The sequence below is a fragment of the Centropristis striata genome, chromosome 22, assembly GCF_030273125.1.
Source record: "Centropristis striata isolate RG_2023a ecotype Rhode Island chromosome 22, C.striata_1.0, whole genome shotgun sequence".
In the NCBI taxonomy this organism is placed as follows: Eukaryota; Metazoa; Chordata; class Actinopteri; order Perciformes; family Serranidae; genus Centropristis; species Centropristis striata.
The window spans coordinates 21,959,095-21,982,539 of record NC_081538.1 but is presented as its reverse complement, the minus strand read 5'-3'; the positions used below and the strand labels follow the sequence as shown (position 1 = coordinate 21,982,539).

At 38.4% G+C, this 23,445-nt stretch overlaps 1 protein-coding gene across 1 annotated transcript in view; it reads left to right on the top strand.

The window, feature by feature from the left end:
- The first annotated feature begins 408 nt into the window (after positions 1-408).
- Positions 409-23,445, top strand: part of fgd6 (FYVE, RhoGEF and PH domain containing 6) — a 32,587-nt gene continuing 9,550 nt past the window's right edge. The window contains exons 1-8 of the mRNA XM_059325902.1: positions 409-673; positions 3,076-5,155; positions 11,202-11,313; positions 13,980-14,047; positions 14,149-14,179; positions 18,468-18,619; positions 21,275-21,431; positions 22,237-22,324. Coding sequence (XP_059181885.1) covers positions 664-673; positions 3,076-5,155; positions 11,202-11,313; positions 13,980-14,047; positions 14,149-14,179; positions 18,468-18,619; positions 21,275-21,431; positions 22,237-22,324 — 2,698 coding nt within the window. The 5' untranslated portion in view covers positions 409-663. The remainder of the gene's footprint in view (positions 674-3,075; positions 5,156-11,201; positions 11,314-13,979; positions 14,048-14,148; positions 14,180-18,467; positions 18,620-21,274; positions 21,432-22,236; positions 22,325-23,445) is intronic.

Below are 23,445 nucleotides of genomic sequence, written 5' to 3'. Positions count from 1 at the left end.
TCTACATTTTTACCATTTATTGTGAATTCTAATCACAGCAAATCAGCAGCTACTTTTAGCTTGTGTATTTGTGATTTAGAAGAATGTCAGAAACAGACCATTGAGCCTAAATTTTTTGCCATACTGTTATTTGTTTGAAAGTTCAGTCTATACATTTCATGAATAACTTTGTTTAGTTGTTTATTTGTGTGTATGTAACAGACAGAAAAATCTGATATAAACTAAAAGATGTGTAAATACATATGAACAGCAATAAATACTTGGTTAAAAATAAATAAATATATAAACAGTTTAACATATTTTCATGCTTACTACTACGATTCTAGTCGCATTAGAGCGACTGCGCCATATTCTCTCCAGTGGTAGTTTTATTTTGAAGGGGATAAGCGGAACTGTGTTTTCTTGTTGTGTCGTACTTGACGTTGTTGGGAAAAGCACCGTGGCTGAAAAACTTCGGGAAAAATGGAAAAACTAACAGACGTAAAGAGTTTATCCGTGCATCCGCTGGCGAGATAAGGAGCAACAGCGATGGATAATATGCATGTTTTCTCCCTGAAGCGGCGTTCAAACTGACAATGGTGTCGAAGGAGGCTAAAACGCAGATTTTCTCGCAATTCCATTGAAAGTAAATTTACTCATGGAGAAAGGAGCAAGTCGGGAGTCATGAGCACAGGTTTGTTTCGTGGGGGAGCTATAACTTAACTTAGCAGAAATCCTGCTGTGCAAGCGCCTTTTGAAAACTAAACACAGATACTTATTTAGTTTTTTGGCAGACAGTAGTTAAACTGTGTGATTTTGAACGTTATAGCGGACGGTAGCATCCACTCTATTTTTACTCAGCCACAGTTAATTACAGTTTTTCTTAATAACAGCTTTCAAAAAGATATAAAAGAAGACAGGCTCGACCTCAGTTTGAGTACTTTCTAAAAGCAACCCATCATAACTCACAATCAAAAATGTCTCGTTCCGTTTGAAATCACAGCTACTGTTGCAGCTGGAGGGGGTTAAATCCTTTGTCTTAAAACATCTGTCCTGCTGTTGATGCAACAAGTCGGACTCAATATTAACCCTCTGGAGTCCATCTATTTATTGAAAATACACGTTTTATTTACAGTAATAACTTTATTTATATATGATATGTAGACAAGCTGAGAAAGCCAGTTGAAACTGCAATCATAGGAGCTTTCGCAGTGTGCCATTTATGTTTCTAGACCATTTTTAAAATGTGAATTTTCTTTCTACAATGGAAACTATTACTATTTTTATTTTACATGTAAATAGACTGTTTTGTAGTTTTTATTTTTTATTTATTTTTCTGCTGTTATAATGGTACATTTCCACAGACCCATGTGTCTTTTGTTTGTATTTTGGGTTCCTGGCAGCTTTATACTTTATTTGAAATAAAAAGAAAAATCTGACTGATAGCGACATATCCAAGTTTGTGTGGAGAAAAAAGGAGCCATACATATGATGTAAGGACAGACTGAAAGATGCTAAACAGAGACAGAAATGAGTGCATAGGAAGTTGACAAATTTGAACCAAAATCTCCTGGACTTCTGAGGTTTAAGCTGCAGTGTTAACATCTCATAAAAAACAGTTAACATTTACCTGGATAAAGAGGAAGTGGCACAGGAAATGTACGTTAGAGTTATTATGATTGTTTGTCTTTCCTTGAGATGAGCAGTTTGAGTCCAGATACCTGGCGTTGCGTTTTATAGTGAAAACATAAGACCAGACTCCGGCCAAAACTCAGACCGTTTATTGTTACTTCGCTTATTCTGAGGTTGATATCGCTTGGGACATATTTTATGAAATGTTATGGTATCATTAGCATGTGCTGGCAAATTCGGCTCATAGATAAAGAGACCAAGTAACTTTTTGGTAAAGTTTTACATTGATTCTCATTGCTTATTAGCGCTATCCATGTGATTTTTTTATATAGATCAGGGTAAACTACTTCATAAAGTTGAACTTTTCTTATACAAGATGTATGCCGAATTGAAAAATGGTTCTCAATTATAATATCCACTGTTAATTACTATCCGATACTCTAAGTACTTTTGTTTTAAAGCCCAATTACTTTATACCTAATGGTTTTTTAACAGAGTTTGGAACCAGGCGCTTTCTGCAACGGCAGAGCAGCATGTATTGGGGGCAGAGCGGTTTTTGGTCGTTGGCCTTTTCGGAAACATCCGCTCGATGACTCCACTTCTCGTGGTGTCTGCCAGCCAAGAGTTTCAGCCAGTAGAGCGGAAAATATCGCCTACAATCTCAATTCACAGCTTTTTATTAGTGTAGAGACTTTTTTTTAATTTAAACTTTATTACACCAGGCTAATCAGGGATATCCTGTCTGTCTAATTAACTTCAAATATTAGGAAAGTATTAGTATTTACAGTAGATAACTAAAAATATTAGTATTTATAGTAGATAACTAGTTCCATGTTGGGAAAGGAAGAATACATACAATACAATCCACTATGTGTGTAACTCAGTTCTGACAACAACACATGGCTCCAAAACAAGAAAGCAAACTGTCAGATGACACAACAGAGATATACCCATTATTTTTCTAACATTGTTTGCTGCTGCTGTAGTTTATACAATTTAATTTAGAGGAGAAGTAAAGCCATGCCAAGCTCTTTCATAAACAGGAAAGAGGGGACAAATTTAATTTTGAACCTGAAGTGAATAATCTTGTTTCACTTTGTTTTTGCCGCCACATGTGAAATGTGAGCTTTCAGTGCTCATTTATCAGATAATTACTTCGTAAAAAAATCAGCATGGTTAAGCAGATGTAACAAGAGTTTCTTCAGTCTGTTTTTAAACAAAGTCATTTTGATCCCTCAATTTATTTCACACGTAACTTCAACCCAACTTCTTCCCCTCTGACCCTAAGAGTGACCCTTTGACCTGAGCTTTAACCGCAGTGTGCAGCTGTCCAGGCTTTTATTCTTGGTGGTGTGGATGAAGCATGCTTTTAAGTGCTGTGCTGATGCTGCATGATTCATTTGAAAGGAAGTGTGAGTAAATGCTGTTTGACTTTTCAGTAAAATTCCTCTCTTTTACGTGCAGGTGTGAAGAAGCCTCCATTAGCTCCCAAACCTAAACTCCCTGCTACCACCAAACCCTCTCCCCCGCCCATCGCCCCCAAACCAGGTCTCCTCTCCCAGTCTTCAGCCGTCTCCCAACCTTCCCCTGCGACTCTGAAGAGGACAAAACCGGCTGTTGCCCCCAAACCATGCATTCCCAAAGCCTCGTCTCCCCCTGTTTCACCCCCGCCACCCAAACCCAGCGACCCCCTTATCCTATCTCAGGAACAGCAGGAAGCTTTGGGCGATAGCCTCTCACTTCTTAACTCCAGGAATGGGATTTTATCAGAGACCAGCAAACGTGACTCGGATTACATCATTCCCACCTGCTCCTGTGGGCTCCAGGACTGTTCCCAGTGCCAGCATCTGGGAAACGGAGATACAACTGAGATTGTGAGCGATTTGCACAAAGAGCTGTTGCAGAATGGGATTTCTACAGATGGACACACAGGGACAGGGCCACAGGGGAAAGCAGAGAACCACCGGGAGGAGGGAGTAGCTGCAGAGAGGGGTGAAGGTGGAGGGATTAGCAAAAAGCCCAGGGATAAACCTCAAAGACAGAGACACCTGGAGAGGGGATTGATTAACAAAGAGGCACAAAGGACTGAGGAGCAGAAAGCTTCAGAGCCTGTAAAACATCAGGAAAGTGCTGTTGCTGAGCCTGATGATTCAAAAGCAGATGTACAGACTGAAAACACAGATTCAACAGACTTCACGTCAGCCTGTGATGTTGCAGGCAGCATCATTTTCTCCCAAAGTATCCTTCCTCACGAGTCCTCTGCTGAATCCTTTCAGTTAGAACCCAGTGAGCCTATCAGCATAGCACCTCCAACCAGGTTACACCCCGATCTACAGGTCCCTGCTGCCCCCAGTAAGCCTCTCCCGGTCCCTCACCCACGCAAATTTAAAAAGCCGGCCCTGGTGAGGCAGGATGGCGTGGAGGGTAGTGCCCAGGATCAGCTGGTGGAGGAACAAAAACAGGGGCTTGAGATGCGAGAGGAGGAGGGGAAACTGAGTCTAGCTGGTCTGTCTCTAAGTTCAGATGGCGAGGAGCTTAAACAGGACACATGTGATGACCTTTTAGCCCAAAAAGACTCAGGTTTGGGAGATGATGAGACTAACGCACCCGTCCCACCGCCTCGGCAGACCTCCCTTTCCCCTCGCCTTCACAGAACAATCCACATGCCTCCCTCTCTTGACAAAAACTACTCCCACTCCTTAGTCCAGCTCTCACATGCTGACTCAATGAGCCACAATAAAGAAGGCGAGTACCACAGAGTGGAGGAGGATGAAGAAGACGGCTACGGCGACTTTGAGCGCTACCCGATCACTCACAGCCTCCCCAAGCAGATAAAACTGGGCTGTCACCCTGCTCTGGCTAACTCGAGGAAATCGTTTTCTGCCGAGGATCAGCAGTCACCGAGAGCACCTCCCAGGAAACCCCAAAGACACAGCCTGCCAGCACCCCCTCCACCCTCCATCTGCCCTCCTGCACCTCCACATGCCAACACCCCGATGAGAGAGCTGCCCGCGCCTCCTCAGGAGAAAACATCCTGGCGCTTCTCCCGACCCTGCGTGACCTTCTTCAGCCGGCAGATGCCCACCAGAAGCAGCGTGCCGCCGAAGAGCCGAGCTCCAGCACTGGGGGGCAAGCAGAGGGCGCAGTCCTTCTCTGCAGCCGACCTGGCGACCCGGGGCGACTCCCACAAGAGGAGCCTCTCTTTCCGGAAGCTGCTGGAGCTCCGGCTGTCTGTCAAGATGCTGCCAAAGCTGCTGGCCAAAGGAGGGCAGTCATTGGACTGTACCAGCGTGGACTCACACCGGGGGGAGAGGAGCCTGGAGCGGCCCACCAGCTGCATAGTGGAGTCTGATCTGTGCGGAGAAAATGAAGAGGAGTCAGTGGAGTACGAGAACGTTCCTCTGTATGAGGAGATCCCAGAGTACATGAACCTGCCGTTTCACAGTGCGAGGCTGGGCTGGTCACATGACTCTGATGGAGCCGATTCAGACATCTATGAAGTGCAGGATCCATATCACAGGTGCAACGAACATGAATATGAGAGGTACAGTATTTTGCATATTTAGAAGTTTGTGAACAAATAATGATTATTTCTATTACTGACGTTGAGATGTCTTTCTGTCAGTCTGAAAAATCAAACCAACTAGAAGAGTACAGACCTTTGCCAAGGCCATGCCCTATATTGCTTTGTGAACAAAAGTGAAAGATAATTTGTGATTGAAATCCATTCTGAATTTTCTTGGGTTCCTCCTTGGCCCATACCTTTTCCTTCCACCAAGTTTCATAAAAATTGCGCCTGTAGTTTTTCTGTAATCCTGCTGACACAAACTTCCCAAAAGGGGCGTGTTTTTTCCCTCCCAAATGACTTAAATCACTCATCAGATAACAAAGGTTGATTTCTTATTGACCAACTTATAGATGAACCAATTGTTATAGCACTTAAATGGTTTATACTCAAGTTGATCCAGTTGAACAGTAGGGATGGGAACTGATCAAATTTTATTGTTACCGAAAATATTATTAATCCTGTTTGTTGGTCAGTTTTTTTTATAGATTCCCTTATTAATTCCTAAACAGTCATAAACAGACATACCATTAGGCAGTCACACTTGTGCATAGAGTGTCAAATACATGGAATCCTGGGAACTTAAGCCCATGTTGAATAGAAAGATCTTTCAGCATATTGCTGCTGATTCCACCCTTACATGAAATTATCATTTTATGGACAATAAGCACGCTTTGAACCATTTCTTCCTCTCCTCTATGGCGGTTGTCATGGTGGTTGTTGCAAGTTGCCAACAGCGTAGAAACAGGAGTTTGATGCAATGCACGACTTTCAGAAGAACATGCCGGTATCAATAATAAGAATTGATGAGCTCTCAGAACAATTGGACAACTTGGAACCAGTTCTCAACCGGAATCGGTTCTTGATTTCCAGATCTTTTATCGAAATAGTATTCAACATCTGAGTCAGAATAATCTCATTATATTTTAAATGTAAAACATCGTTTTAGCAGCAGTTATCAATGAATTTCCCAGTTGAGTTGAAGAAAAGAGCCATTTTTATGCTGTGAACAATGGCAGCTTGTGTTTGTGAGAACAGGAGTTGATGTAGGCCGAGTTCCAGAGCTGCTCTACTACACTTGCTGCCTCCCTGTAATTTCAGGTGACCCGTAGCTTCAGTGTGGGAACCGCTGCGTGCGACAGGTTGAACAGGTGACATTAGCGGTTTGCATTTACAACAGTGTGAAAGTCAGCCTTTGAGCCAGTGGCATTGAATTTGAATGGAGCATTGATGTGCTGCAGGTCGGCCTGTTTTCCTGTGGGTTATTTTCAGTGGCCAGGGCAGGAAATGTCTGAGAATCGCAGAAACGCCACACAGCTCTCTAGAACAGGGAAAATAAACCTCCAGCAACCACCAGCCTCCTCCTCCTCGGCCTGCACGCCCTCGCACTGTGTTTAGCCTCTTCCTAACCTCATCACTCCATTTTTCTCCTCTGTGTCTCTGAAGTGAGTTTTGTTCTCAAGTAAATCATCTCTTAAATCACGTGAGGAAAAGCAGCAGTTTGCAGGGGGTTAGACATAGAGGGCGTTTTTTCATGTAAAACAAAGTATTCCAGTTGAAGATAAAGATGGGGACACAGTCTTGACGTACAATGAACAAAACATTATCTTTTAAAATAAACAGCACATGATTTATCGTGGGAAAATCAGCAACAAACGCATAAAAACAGTTATTACTACAAAACCTCCTCCAGCGATGAACAGCTTTATAACTTGTTGTTTCATGATCCAGTTTGTTTCTTTTCCTGAGACAAAGAGTCTAAGTTCACCAAAGTTCACCAAGAAATGTACTCATTCATTATTTATTATGTTTTTTTTTCCACAGATATTGAAATGGCAGTCACACAATTTGGCAAAAGAATAAGCTCTTTATTAAAGAGAAACTGGGCTCCAACAAGGGCTATGCAATATGCTGTAGATAATATAAATTATATTGATATTGAGATATGAGATTAGATTTTGGATAGTATGGCATAAATGCAAAAAAAATGTAAGTGTGTTTTAAAGGCACCAGTACAGTAAAGTGATGCAATTTTTTGAACTTACAGACTCTTAAGCTGTTCTGTTGTTATCTGCCTTTACTGACATACAGCTTGTTCACACTACCTGACTTTGCCGTCTTGCAGCTAGGGTTGTCACGATACTAAAATTTTCAACTTGATACCGATACTCAGAAAAATATTCGATACTCGATACCATTTTCGATACCACAAGGATAAAAACAAAGACCCCAAAATTTAACAGAAAAATTTTTATTAACAAGAAAAATGTAAACATGTAAAAATGAACAGAACCACTGGTTAAATATTTATAGTAAAATTGTGCAAAAGTTGTGCAAAAAGAAACTGCAACTATGATAACAAGCTTCAGATACTTGATACTTTTGAAAATGAGTATTGTATCCGGATGCAACGTTTTAGTATCGATACTTTTTTGAGTATCGCTACTTTTGACAACCCTACTTGCAGCTCAATTCTGTGAGCAACAATCCCCATTTTAGCTGGGGGCCTCGCAGATTCATCAGTGACATATTCCAGATAACTAGCAGGCAAAATATTTTTATCTGTCATGGAGCTACAGCCAAGGCAATGTAATATTCAACATTGTTTTGGTGTCTTTGGGTGTGTTGGGAGAAAACTGTTTCTCTAGTCATTTTTAATTTATTCACAACTTATTGACCCAATGGCCTGAACAAGTGTTATTTTCTAGTAAGTTTGAACCATAGACAGTATAAAACTTGAATCCAATTAATTTATTCACAACTTATTGACCCAATGGCCTGAACAAGTGTTATTTTCTAGTAAGTTTGAACCATAGACAGTATAAAACTTGAATCCAATTAATTTATTCACAACTTATTGACCCAATGGCCTGAACAAGTGTTATTTTCTCGTAAGTTTGAACCATAGACAGTATAAAACTTGAATCCACCCGACCCACGTCAGATTGACCCGCTCATCAACATAAATACTCATCAGTGATTCCTCCTGGTGAAACATCTTGTAGTGTGACCTCCATCGCTGGTCAGTCATGTGGTGTGAAAACCAAAACCAAAAAGACTCCCATACAAGACAACAAGTTGTGTAGTGTGAAGAGTACAGCCATCGGACCACTTCAGAGTCATGTAATGTGAATAAGGCAGTAGTCATTATATTAACAAGAGGATTATTTATCAAATAAAATAATCCAACAATACCTGCGCAATATTTACATAGCTCAAAATATAGAAAAAAAAAACAAAAGCTTCAGTTTGAGCATTAGATATCTTGTTTTTTCTTATGTATTCAATTGAATGTAGGTAATATTGATACAGATCAAAAATTAACCGCCAACTACTGAAGGTACAACCCAGATAACAAAAAAGTTGGGACACTGTGTTCAATGTGAATAAAAACAGAATGCAACACATTCAGAATGCACATATTATATTATTTACAAAAAAACGAAAGTTTCTCAGTTTGAGCTTTAGATATCTTGGCTTTGTAATGTATCCAACTAATTGTAGGTTGTAAAGGATTTCTGTTTTTTATTATGCTTTTCAAGGAGTCCCGGCTTTTTTTTGGAATAGGGGCTGTAATACATTGTGTATGGATATGTATCTCATACAACGCCTTTAAAAAAAAACTATAATATTATCGCAATATTGACACAGGCCAAAAATCAACCGCCATCCACTGTAAGTAAAACCCAGTTTCTAAAACAGTTGGGACACTGTTAAATGTGAATAAAAACAGAATGCATCAAATTCAGAATGAACATATATATTTACAAAAAAACAAAAGTTTATCTGTTTGAGCATTAGATATCTTGGCTTAGTAATGTATTAAAATTAATGTAGGTGGCAAAGGATATGCAAATTATTGCAATTTTTCCGTGGCATCTAAACTTTTTAGGAATCAGGGTTGTAATACACCCGTTCCTTATAAAAAACCCTACTTGAAAAAAAAATCTGAACTATTCCTTTAAGATCCCATTGAGCCACTGTGTTCTTGATATGAGGCCCAGACTGTTGTGATGAGTAATGATGAGACTGTTGTTTCCTCTGTCAGCCCGTGGCACTACGAGTGATGAAGTCGAGGCCACGTTAGGTGACGATGAGGCACACTGGCGTGAAATCAGCCGTTAAAAACAATTAAGATGTACCCTGCTTCTTAATTCTGTCTGGTATGCGGAGTGGTTAGCAGGCTGTTTCAGTGCCGGAGAGGAGAAAGAGGGAAGCGAGGGAATCTGTAGTGTTTCCCAGGCATCTGAGCCTGTTAAGTTTATGTAAGTAGCCTCAGGCTGTAAACAAGTGGCGCTCTGTGCCTGATCCAGTGTGTTGGAATGCTCCGCTATAGAAAAAGCATAAGGGAGAAAGAAGTTGGGGGGGGAAAGGGGAGGACGAGGGAGTGTGTGTTACGATTTAGGTAAAAGAAACTGTCGGGAGGCACGTAAGAAAAACAAGGAAGTGGAGAGAGTGGGCTATTGCTGATGAGAGTGAAAGGAAATGTGAGAATTTTTGGAGTCCCACAGTCTTTCCTATCTAATATTTATTCTGAGCCATCACTCTTTTTGCCAACATCTACAAGCGTCTTCACAGAGAGTAGTGGAGAAAAGGGAAAGACAAGGCTAAAGGAGGCAAAATGAAAACACATTAACTCCCACTCTTTGAAATCAGACAGCTTAATTGTTGAGAAAAGATCAAAACATTGGTGACACACAAACACATGTTGCTGCTTGTACTAACCTGGCACACAACACTTTCTGTGGGTAGAGCAGAGCCGGCATGTTGTCCCGCTGCCAGCAGCAGCAGCGGGTTTAGAAAGATGCAGGGTTTAGTGCTAAGTAAGGAAAAGTATCGGGGATGTAGGCCCACCTAAAACATAATAACAATATTTAGGACTGGACAGAAGGCTGAAATCAACAGTACAATCAAAACACATCACTATATATCATGAAATGTTCTTTGTTGCATGGCACATCCTGTTTTTCTTTGATAAGTTTGTTTGAAATAGGGCTGTCACAATATTAGATTTTCAGTACATGATTATTGTGGCCAAAAGAATTCACAATAATGATATTATCTTGATTCAATGTTTTAAAATTGCCATCAGTAAAATTAATCTTTGTTTATTGTGCGTTTTGTCTCTTTTTCTTGCAAATGAATTACACCCAAAATATGAGTGAAGCAAGGTAGAGAAATAGTCTGTAACAATAATCGTACAAAAGTATGAAATAAATAGTAAATTATCTGGATTATTTCTACAATAATATGTATTATTACCTGACATTAATTCCAATATTTCATCATATCCCTATTCTGGTATATCTTGACACCCCTAGTTTGAAATGAGTCAAAACAAATTATTGTAAAATTATATTATCATATCAACCTCAGTACGGAAAGTCAGTGTATGATATAATGCTGGATTGCCATAATTCATGTTTTTACAATTAATAGCTTTAATGGTGTGATTTTATGAAAAAAAATGTAATGATAAAAACTGCAGATTGTGGGGTTCAGGGGGCATAATAGTCCCAACTGTTTGAGCTTTATTAGTAATAACAATAGCAAACATCAGATATGTTTTTAGCATATTTAAGGGGGTGTTTGTAACCCAATCCTCTATCTGTGACTAAATCCCTTTATTAATCAGTCAATCTAGTCTTTTCTTTGTTTTATCTCACATCTTAAAATTCTGCTCAACCTGTTTGCATTTTCTTTAAACCCCTGGAGTGAAAATGTTGAAATGATTCCTATTGTCACACTGCAGATGTTGTCATAATGTAATCAATATTTTCCATTATTGTACAAGACCTCTGAAGGCGTCTCGCCCTTCTACTGACTCATATTCTTGTAAGTAAAGATTAAGTGTGCTCAGTTTAACATCAAGTCCACCTCTTGCACAAAATCATAATCTGTATTTGTCCAGGGAGGGTTTTTCTGAACTCACACACTTAAAAACATTCCCTCTAAAGCAAAGGTAAATTCTGTTACGTGTGTCATTTAATCTGTGTTTGTTGTGTTGAATGTGTGGTGTCTGCAGCGGCTGGCTGGGGCAGGACGTCCACTCTGAGGAGGAGGAGATCCACAGTTCGGACGAAGAGGACAACAGCTCCACCTCCAGCAAGGAGCAGCTGGACGTGGCAGACAAACAGGTAATCACCTCGCTCTTTACACAGCACCGGCTATAAAGTGATAAACTAATCAGGTATGAATAAAATTGAAACTGAAACGTTTGCCAGCATCTGATGACGGATCAGTTCTATACTTGTTTAGGCCAGCAGTTAAACCATTGAAATGTAACCCATAAGAACCCAGAGCTAGTAATCCGTAAAAGGGAAAATTAAGGGGGATATACCACACACCAAGTGGACCTTATGATATATCTTATTTTAAAATGAATAAACTGGACACCTTTTCTGCTTACAGAAACACAAATCTGCCTTTTTCTTTGCATCTCCACAACATTCATCAAAATTGTGTCATAAATAGTGCTGTTTAACAATAAATTATTTTTTAGATTTGTTTTTAAGTAACAAAATAATATTAAATCAACAATAAATAAAAACAAATAACCATCTGCCTTTTTTTTGTTTTCATCTCCATAACATATATCCAAATTGTGACTTTAATAGTGCTGTTAGACAACAAAATCCATTTCAGATTTGTTTAAGTAACAAAATAATAATAAATGGAGAATAAATAAATATAAATAACACTGCCTCATTGGACGGCTTCTCAACAAGCTACTGTAGCTGTAGAACACTAAAAAACACACTTATGTACTTGAGAAAACATACATGAACATTACTAGAACATACAATGTTTGTGACACCCGTGTCACCGTGGGTTCTTATGGGTTAAGTTTTCCTGTACCGACAACCTCTAGTTTCCACCAGTGCTTGGATTTTGCATAAAGTGCTTGAAACTGCTTGAAACATAGGTTCTCTATGATGCAAAGTCTACTTGCAGAACAGGTTACACATTTAAAAACATGAGACTGTTGTTTTTTCATTTGTCACACTTCTGTGTGCTGTCAGGAAACATGATTTTGCTTTTTTAAAGCAATTAAAGCATTAATTAATTTTTAATTAAACAATTAATTGTGATCTATTAATTGTGATGAAGAAGTCAAATTCCCCAAGCTTTGTAGAAGACTTAGGTGCATGTATTTGACCAAGAGTGTAGTTTTGGAGTTCTTCCAGGAAAATATTATGTTTTTCAAGAAACAAAAAGAGAGAAAACTACTGAACACTGTCAATTTCTTGCATTACATTTTATTGTTTACGAGGTTTCGGTCATTAGACCATTATCAGGTTAAAAAAAAAGGAGAAAGAAAAGATTTGTACCTGATTTTCTCACACAATAATGCGTTTATATTATCCAAGTGATTCCAGTTAGGGCTGCAAATAATGATTCTTTTTAATGATTGATTAATCTGACCGTTGTGTTGTTGGGGAATCAATTCTTTGCTTTGTTTATGAAATTACATACATATTTTTAAATGTCCATTTTAGTGACCGAACCATATTACATTTGCAATTATATAAAACATTCTTCACAATTATTTGTCTTTTTTGGTCAAAAAGTCACACAAATGTACTCTTAGAAGCAAATGTTTGCTAGGAGTAAAAAAACAAGCAAACTAGAGCTGTACTCTACTAAAGAATTTCTTAGTTGACTTATGATTGGATTGTGTTGACTAATCAATTAGTTAATTTAATAGACAGATGTGTAAAACATACAAAGAATTATGCAAAAGCAGCACTTTAAACCTAGTGTTTACCAGAGATGTGCTGATAAGTTTATTGGAAATAAGTAATTCAGGATGGAAGAAAGCATTAAAAAAACAAGAAATGGACTTAATAAATCTTAGTCGACAAAGAGGAGGCAGCCTTAAAAATAAAGAATTAAAATTCTGCTTGTGTAACAGACATGGTTTGACCCCTCAGATTCATCATGTGACCCCTTTGAGGTTCCTGAACTCCATGTTGGAAACCACTGCTTTAATGTGGCTGCTTTTATCCACACTTTAGAGACGAGGAAAATGCTACAGAAATGTTACTAGTTCCTAAAAAAGTGGAACACCAGAGTAACTTTTATGGAAAAAAAGAGCTGATGCCAGCGTGTGAAACTGGCAGAGCGTTTCACGGATTACAATGAATGTCTCATATCGCCGCCGGTGACTAAACTGTCACTGCAGCCACTGGAGATTGTGTGCATGTTGGCTGCCAAGTGTGTTCGTTACAGCTCTCCAGAAGTGTGTGTGTGTGTGTGTGTGTGTGTGTGTGTGTGTAGAAGGGGGGGGGGGGGGAGCAAACACAGAAGGGCTACAGGTTCAGGAATAGCTCTCTCAATGAGCTTTTTTTTTTTTCTTTCTTTGTCCTGCGTGACCCGCTCTGTGATACTGTCAGCACCTGTGTCTGATGCCCCACAAACCTCCAGGGTATCACAAATACAGGCTCCGATAGGACCAGTAGGACATTTCAGTCAAGCCAGGGGGCCAAGGCCGCTGTCCAAATTAAGTCATTGAAAGACCGCCCCATTACCATTCAACAACACACACCAAGAGAAAGACACAGGGAGAGGAGAAGGAGACGGAGAAGGGAAAGGTTGCTGCTCTACTTTTCGGCCTGATTGAGCTGTTGTTTGGACGGCTGTAAACTCAATCCTGATGGTCTTACAGAGCGAAACAGGATCCGAGTGATCATGGTGATCTGCAGCGAGCCTGTGGGTGACCAGTGATGTGTTTTGGTAAAAGTACAGTCGCTGTTGGCATTTCTGTAGCCTTGCTGAACTGTTTGTGTTCCTCTTCTTGCAGCAGGAGGACGAGATGAAGAGGAAGAAGGTGGTGCACATCGCCCAGGAGATCATGAGCTCCGAGAAAGTGTGAGTGGTTTTATAATGAACCTGAAATGCTGAATATTATCTGTGCTTGAAAAGTGCAAATGTGCTGTATTTTAACGGACATATTTTTGCTTGTGTTTCAGGTTTGTGGATGTCCTGAAGCTTCTTCACATAGTAAGTTATTTACTCAAGAGTTATATTAACTTTCTTATCCCCAGGCAGTTTCAGGGGGTTTTTATGTGTTTTTTTTTGCTCCTGTCACATTTTACTCACTCCAGTCTTGTATTTCACTGCAATATGTAAGTCCTGCACCTCCTACGGAAACAACACAATCATGGCTAAAGTAGGAAGAACTCAAAAATGTATTATTCGCAGCACACCTCAGTTATAATGCTATAGATCATAAAAAAGAAAAATAACTAGTTGAATTTCTTTCAGAATTTAAACAAAATGAATAAAATGTAATCTATATATGCAACATTTTTCCAAGTGCTTGCAAGTTTAAGCAAAATTGTCAAAAATGTGTGCTTCTCATGCTATACATATTGAACTACAAATGTACAACCTCTCTTGTCCTCTCCTCTCTGCTCTGTGTAAACAGCCTGCAGCTAAGTCCAAGTTTCACTGCATTTTTGTCACGTGATTTTTGGTCTCAGCTGAGTGATCCATGGCTTCACAGTTGCACTGAAGAGCATAGGATTTTCTGTTTTAAAAAAAATAATATCCTAGTAGTGCAAACAGTTTATTGTTGGCAACATTTTAAATGAGACCTGTAAAATGAAGTGATTTTCATAAAAAATTAATATTTCAATCTTAAATTGGAAATTTTTCCTGATGAAAACATTCATCACCCATGTACCTTTTAAGGACTGTAGAAACAATCCGGCAACAATGTCTGTTTATGCAGTTTTTGTCTGTGATAAATGCTGAAAGAAAGCATGCTTTTCAAGCCCCCCAGTGGGTCCTAATGACTAATTTCCCTTTAAACTGAAGTTTAAACTTCAGTTTAAACTGAGACTAGTCGACTAGTCTTACAGTAAGAAAACACTCAGCAAACAGTCAAAAATAAGAACAATATGAAGAAAACTTCTCGACTAGTTGACTTATCGCACACATTCGTAGTACAGAGAGTTAAAGAAACAGATATTTCAGCAGCTGAGAAAGGAAGAGTGCCCAACACAATAAATCTCACTGTATGTTTTGTTACCCGCACTGACGCTGTGATGGTTTTGAATGGTGTTCAAAGGTTTTTTCCCGGGGATGGACATGAATTAATGAGGTCTCGGCTGATGTTGTCTTTGCTCAAGTGCCTGTACGGATTTGAATAATGCAGTTATTTCACAGCTGAGGCTTTTAAAGTTGCTGTGTTGGAGGGTTTTGGTTTCCCGTGGGCGGCTGTGGGCAGGTAAACGCACGGCCACAAGCAGGGAGGAGGTGCTTTGATCAGTCCCATTACAGGGGAACACTGTCAGGCAACAGTGCTTGTTTTTGTGAGAGAAAAAGAGAGCGTGAGTGAGTCAGTTAAGGTTTGGTTTGGCTCTATTGAGACGAGCTGCATAGCTTGTCTGGTGAGTTTAGAAGCGAAAAAGTCAGTTTCTCCATCTTTATTTTTATTGATGATTTTTGGTTTGATAAGTGGGTTTAAATAGGCAAAATACAGGGTTCCAATGGGTAATGGAAAATCCTTGAAAACTAATTTTAATGTGGTGTTTTTAAGGCTTCCAAAATTATAGGACAGGAAGTAAACTTACAAACAGGTGACTTATTCTGAAGCATGAAACTTTTGGTTGTTCATAGCACAATATCATCTATGGGATGAAGAAGTGAAATAATCAGTATCCTGTACTATATGTACTGTATATAGATATGTAAATTACCACAGCTGTGATGTGCTTGTAAAGCTTGAAAATGCTTAAAAAAAGTGCTAGAATTTGAACTTGAAAAGGGTGTTGGGAGCCTGAAAACAACACTTTCACGAATGTATGTCTATTGCTGCATTTTATTGTCTCACACACACCTGCCATATCCTTCAAATATTTTACATACTCTTGATATCATAGTTGTCTTCTCTTGACAAGTATATTTTATAGTTTTAGTCCATCCGTTCTTTGTTTCGCAGACATTTCCATGTTTTAATTCTGTGCCAGAAGTTTATCTTGGAGTTTCCTGAGTTGTAATGTAACACAAGCGCCATTTGTTATCAAATGTTATCATTACGTCTTTATTAATCTGAGTATGATAAAAAAGAAGTGGAAACTGTTAGCCATGACAAAGAAATATATTAAACAGGACTTTTACTGCACTGAAAATATATATTGTGTATATCGTCATTGAAAATCATCATTGTGATGTCAACTTGCACAATAAACACATTGTGAAAGTATCAGTAGAAAAGTGCACTTTAAAATGTAACAATCAGTTTTTTATACAGTAGGTGCCTTTTTGTCTTTAGTTCAGTGTTCAATTTGATCAATAAAACAATTTTCAAAATCATTTTTTAAAATTCAACAAGCAATTTGTTGGATCTTAGCAGTATACCGAAACCAGCAGAACTGTTCTGTTTAGTTATTACCAATAATATCCTTATGGCATTATTTAACAATGTAAATATTGCATATTTTTGTCATTGTGCAGCCCTGTCAGCGTCCTAATCACAATCGTGATTGATTATACTTTTCTGAAACAAACTTATTGTTGTCAGGGTTCCCTGAGTCTGCAATATTTGCGCTGCTGAAAGATAAAGTTTCAAAGACATAATGCTAAAATGCTGTTTTGTTGCTCCTCATGTTGCATGTTTCTCTGTTTTGAAAGAAGTGTAACAGGAGCCATGTGACTGCATGACGCCTGGTTGTTGTCGGGATGTTTTAGGGGAACTTTGCAGGTAATGCCCTCAATATATCAGAAAGTTGGTTAGCTGTAACATTTGACAGGGAACATGCCAAGGACAGACAGTGTGTCTGTCCTGAGGGGAATCCCAGGTGAGAGGGGTCAAGCGTCCACCTGTCTGGCCGCCTCAGACTTGGCTTTAGTGAAACCCACCGCAGGATTAGTAGAAAACGCCGTCCTGTGGCTGGTGGGGGAGGGCGAGGCGCGGCGCTCTGTCCAAGAAAAGAGGTCAGAATGCATTCTTCTGTCTCCGTGGACGGCCCGGCCGCGCAGCAGCTGCTTCCTCAGGCCACAGAGACGACCTCCAGACACACACATACCTTAGATAATCCTCTGTGTGTGTGTGTGTGGTGTGTGCAGTGTGTGTGCGCAGGTGGGTGCGTGGGTTGGTGAGTATGCGTGTGCATACTTGTGGCAAGTTGTCCGGCCGATGTGTTTACATTTTTTTTTAAGTTGGTGGTTTATTTGGAGCCAACGTTCAAGTGTGTTTTGTGAATATTAAGATGGCGACTTTGTGTCACAGTTTACATACACAAAAAAACAACACATACGTGTACAAATAAGTGTTTTAGAGAGACTGATAATAGTTAGGGCTCCACAATCTGGAAAAATATCAAAGTTTGAGTTGCAATATGATATCTGCAATATTGGATGGAATTATTATTTTAACATTATTCTCATTTGAATATATTGAAATCATCATGGTTTGATTTGTTGTTGGATTTCTTATGTTGTTGTTTTTTGCGAGGATCTGAAACAAAGATTTTTTTTAGAAGTCTTGTTTTAAAAAAAACCTGATTACAAAAGTTCAGCATGACATGATAAAAACAATCTGCAAAAATGTTCTGTTGTTTGGATCTGCTCCAAATTTTAATGTTTTCATCCTTTACCCTTGCCTTACCTTTACACCAAGTTGAATGAAAATCAGGTCAGTAGTTTTTCTGTAATCCTGCTGACTAACAGAATTTAAAAAAAAAGCCGAAAAAATGACAGTGGTAAAGATTTACTGACACGTGTCATAGTGTGATATTGAGTGTGACTGTTGTCTTTCATCACATGTTTTTTTTACTACTAAATGATCTGTGCTTGCCAAATGAAAGTTAATGTTTCAGTGTTTCAGTGGTTGATATACTTTTACAAGTGTGCGTGCTCGTGTGTGTGTGTGTGTGTGTGTGAGAGAGAGAGAGAGAGAGAGAGAGAGAGAGAGAGAGAGAGCGAGCACATATTAACCAGGACACTGGGATCCTGCGTGGCCTCCCTGCTTCCTTCCAGGTGGATGTATGTTTTGGCTCACTAGACAAAGTCAAGAGTGCTGTGTCAGCTCTGTGTGTATGTGTGTGTGTGTGTGTGTGTGTGTGTGTGTGTGTGTGTGTGTGTGTGTGTGTGTGTGTGTGTGTGTGTGTGAGATACGTGCAGAGTTGTGGCGGTAGGGTGGAGGAGGGTGCCCTTTATGAGGTGATAACCAGGTGTTCCTCTTCAGCTGAATGTTGTCATGTGTCACCCCACCCTGTACAGCTGTGTGTGTATGTGTGTGTGAAACAGTGATAACATTCCCGTCTCCATGTGTCTTTTTCAGGACTTTCGGGATGCTGTTGCCAAAGCAACCCGTCAGAATGGGAAGCCGGTGGTGGATGAGCGGATCCTCAGCCAGATCCTGTACTACCTGCCACAGCTCTACCAGCTCAACAGAGACCTGCTGAGGGAGCTGGAGGACAGAGTGGCGCACTGGTAAACACACAACACACACACACACACACACACACACACACACACACATGTTTTTGGAGCTCCCATAATGCTCAGTTGTGTTTTAAAGGTTAGGAATATGCTTGATTTTGAATATACTCCTTGAAAATATGCTTAATTTTCAACATAATTTGGTGTTTTTATCTACATAATCACTCATACTTTATATGCAAACATGTCAACTGTTTAGGCAACCATTAAAGATTAAATCATCACTCAGCCATTCATAGCTAAATATGTCCTCTTTTGATCCTTTACTCTGGAAATAGGCAACCATTAAAGTTCACCTCCACTCAAAATTATGTTTTTTTCTTCTTCTTCCTACAGTTGCACATTAGCTTTTCTGTGCAGAATGATGTATGTGCACAGTGTGGATTGACAATGAAAGACTGTTTTCACGTTCATCTGCAGAAAGTGGAAGGTTTAAAAGAAAAACACAAAATTTGCATGTTCATAGATTTTGGTATTTTTAATGTGAAAGAAGAAGAAAATATTGTATATATGTCTCAATTGGACTGGAGCTGATCGTTAATCATGATCAAAACATACAATACAAGTTCAAATAAATAAATAAAAGTTAAGAATAAATAAAACAGGAGGTCAGTATACATTGATTGCCGTGGGTGTAAATAAAGTCATTAAACTTTATTTTTCACATTTGCATTTACAGTAACAATTTAGCTTCGAAAGTCTGGAAGGTTTTGGTTTAGGTACCTTGAAAGTGCTTGGAAAGTGATTGATTTTTACTCTTAAATAGCTGTAAAAACCCTGTTAAAGTATGCTCATGTTTGCATTGCACCCACGGATGTACAGACAACTATCTTTGGATTAATTTGACACTGAAGAAAACCTAAAATTGCTATGATTCTCAAGCAGGTCTTGCAGTTATTTGTTTTATGATTTCAGGGCAGATTTATAGATGTGTTTTTGAGATGGATATCTGAGAGAGAGCTGACCTTGAGTCAGGAAATGGAAGTTACTCTAAATCTAAAAGATGTGTTTCATGTCTGTGTTTTCAGAATTGACTGAGGTATGACTCAGGAGTACAATTTAAAAAGAAACCCTTATTACCACTTACCTCTTTTAGAGCAGTTTAAACAAAATGAATGGTAAAGTTATCATTCAAACTGTCTGTTGTCTGAGCCACGTTAGATTTTCCTGTTTCCTGTTTCAATACTGACTTACAGTAATTGCTGTGCTTGTGTAGTTTTAATGGACAGTTTGGGTACTTTCATCATATTTTTTTCTTCCAAATCGGTGTTTTACCTGCTTTGTAAACAAATCTCCAGTTAAACACAGCCTCTCAGATGCATTCAGTCCTCATGCTGCTGCTCTACTTGACTCAGTTTTACCAATGTTACTGTGTCCCAAAGCTCAGCAGTTAAGTATGTGAGTGAAATATCAGGATGTCCAACTACAACAATAATATGCAGGGTTGGGAGGGTTACTTTAAAAATGTATCTTATACAATTACCATTTACCTGTCAAATCAAATCAGTCACCTAAGTCACCTAATCCAGTTATCACAATCCTGAAGCAAAGTTTCCTGATTGTTATTCAGTGTTTCCTCTAGGATTATTTTTCAGCAGCGGAGTTGAAGGGTTATTTGCCCCATGGATGGTGTGTTAATATCAATCAGCAATTTAGAAAGTATGAAAAATGACACTGAACTGCAAGACAAGCTTTAGAACCAGTGTTTCCCACAGGATTTTCTGAAACTATGATGGGGGGTACCCAAACAAAGTAGGGACATGCTCCCTTGTAGAACATTTTGTAAATTTGGTGGCCTCTTGCACATTCTAATACCACTAATCCATCTTATTCATTGCATATTTTAATTAATTATTGTAAAGGAGAATAAGGGTTCTTCTCTGGTTTATTTAAGGCATCATATTATGTCTTCTTGTAAATTCTTGTGGACTGTGCACATCCATGTGCTCTTATTTTGGAAGCTTCATGTGTTCGCTTTTGTTTTGAAGGTGGGTCTAACACTTTCTATCATAATACTAAACAAAATAAATGTAGCAGAAATCCTGTATATTTTATATTACCTAAGGCATTACTTAATTGACTATTAACTATTCACCTATATTTAAGAATTAGGTGCCAGGTTAGAATTACAATAAATTATCAATTAATTTAACACAGTACAGTCACCTTTTTGTATTCTAATTTCCTGGAAATATGATCATTTAGTCCCAAAAATCAAGTTATTTTTCAGTAATGAGTCAGTTACATAAAGCTTTTTAACAAAAGTATGAATAATTTAACACTTGCAATAATCACCCACTGGAATTTTTTCTCGTTTTATCTTTTATTCATAGTCATAATTCATTACCTGTTAATTGACTATTACCTGTTCAGCTGTATTCAAGAATGAGGTGCCAGGTTATAATAATAAAAATAAAAGTAAAGTATCAGTAATTAAACCCATTAAAGTTAACTTTTTTATATCCTAATTAACCTGAAAATATGATCATGAAGTTCCAAAACCAATTTTATTTGAAGGGAGTAAAGTAGCACTTGCAAATATCACCAGCAGCAGTTTTCATTGCCTTTTTACCTATTATTCTCATACTGAATAACTTGTTTTCCACTGACTGACTGAAGGGAACTGTTTACGTCTGTATGTTTCAGGAGCGATCACCAGAGACTGTCGGACATCTTCGTCCAGAAGGGTCCGTACCTGAAGATGTACTCCACCTACATCCGCCAGTTTGACAACAACGTGGCTCTGCTGGACGAGCAGTGCAGGAAAAACACTGCGTTCGCTGCTGTTGTCAGAGAGTTTGAGGTAAAGCTGGAAATACAGTTTGTTTATATTGAGACTTATGTGTTTTCCTACAGTGAGAGCTGGAATATCATTATTCTTGTCATTATTATTGCATTATGTATTAATCAGGGCTCCAGCTAACAAGTGTTTCCTCTGTTGAATCATCTATTTTTTTAACCCTCGTATTTCCATCCCCTTGATCATGCAAATTATGTTTCAGAACTGTTTATAAAGCATAAAATATAAATTATCACAAAATTTTGCCATTGCACCACTGAGTCATTTTTGCCATACATTTGAATAAAACGAAAAGCAGTGATCATTAACTTTTTTCTGTCAAGAGCATGGAAAAGAGCTATCCATCTTATTTCAAGCCAGTAGGATGAGAAGAAACACCTTATTTTTTAAATGAAAACACTTGAAAAATGGTTCAAATTAACCCAAAGACAAAGGAAGGTTAACAGTAATTTATTAATCTATTTAGTAATTTAATAATTTATTACCTTCATTTTATTAATCCATAACAAGCTAATTTGGGGTTTTGGGGGGCTTGAATTTGAGTTATTTTAAATAACTAATCACTTAGTAGACTTTATCACACTACCACTGTTTTTAAGCATGATTTTTTATTTATGTTACATGCTGTGAAAGACACTCTTTAAGATGCGTTTACACCTCCACACTACAGACATTTAAAGATAATGTGGTTTATCTGCCTGCAGCTTCAGTCCGCCATGTCTGTTATCAGTAGCAGCCATGGAAACCCTCTACATGTGTCTAAAACCGTTAACTGGAAGCTTCAGTATCTGTGTTTGTTTTGTCTCAGATGAGTCCAAGATGTGCCAGTCTGGCTCTGAAACACTACCTGCTGAAACCTGTGCAGAGGATCCCTCAGTACCAGCTGCTGCTCACAGGTACACACACACACTCACACACACACACACACACTCACACTCACTCTCTCTCACTCAGTCCCTCCTCTGGTCTGTGCTGCAGTCGTCTGCGAGCTGAAGGTCAAGCGGTTTATTGAATCATGGCGCTCCTTTATTGACAGCACATGAATGAAGTCTGGTCTTCTTCTGTTTTGGTGCAATACTGACACCCAGTGGACCGTAATGGTAATACAGCAAAAACTGCTGATATGCATCAAATACTCACAATAAATCACAGAATCATTCCCGTACAAATGCTGTTCAAAGAATTTGCTTGTATTAATCAAGTGTTCATTTTGTTTGTATTCATACATGACAATAATAATGATAATAATTTATTTATATAGCACCTTTCAAAACTTCTGTTACAAGTGTTTTACAAACAGAAAAAAATAAATACAGGAGAACAAATAAAAACAAGTTCAGAGTACACAATATATAAAATACAAATGCAACATCTTACATCAGGTAATAATAAATAAATAAAAATTGAATAAAAGTGGACTTTAAAGACGCACATAAAATTAATAAGACATGAAATAATTAATAAAAAGGCAGTTGGATACGGATGCATTGTGCAATCAAACCATTAAAAACAGGGTTGATACAAAGTATTTAAAATTTGAAAAAGACTAAATTTTAACCATTATTTTGTCATGGTTAGGAATATGCTTGAATTTGAATATACTCATTGAAAGCCAAACAAGCCGATTTGAAAAAGTCCCTTCGAGATGATTTGACAGTGAATTTTCTCATCTGAGTTTTCCAGGTAAGAGTTGAGCTCTTCGTGTACGGGAAACAAATAAAAACTAGATTAATTCTACTTCTTTGTTACTTAACTCCCATGATACTTTGTGTTGGGGTATTTTCAGGTCTGATAATAATTTAGGAAAGAAAATGTAGCACAATATTGTTTTAGACTTTATCCTAATAACTATTTAAACAGCAGTAAATTATATTTCACATACAGTAGGCCTAATGTACTATATTATTTGGAGTTTTATTTATATAGTACGATATTTTGAGACGTGTATGAAACAGCTGTTGTGTATTTTGCAATGGTCGAAAAAATTAAACTTGTTGCTGGTTTTATTCCTGCTCCA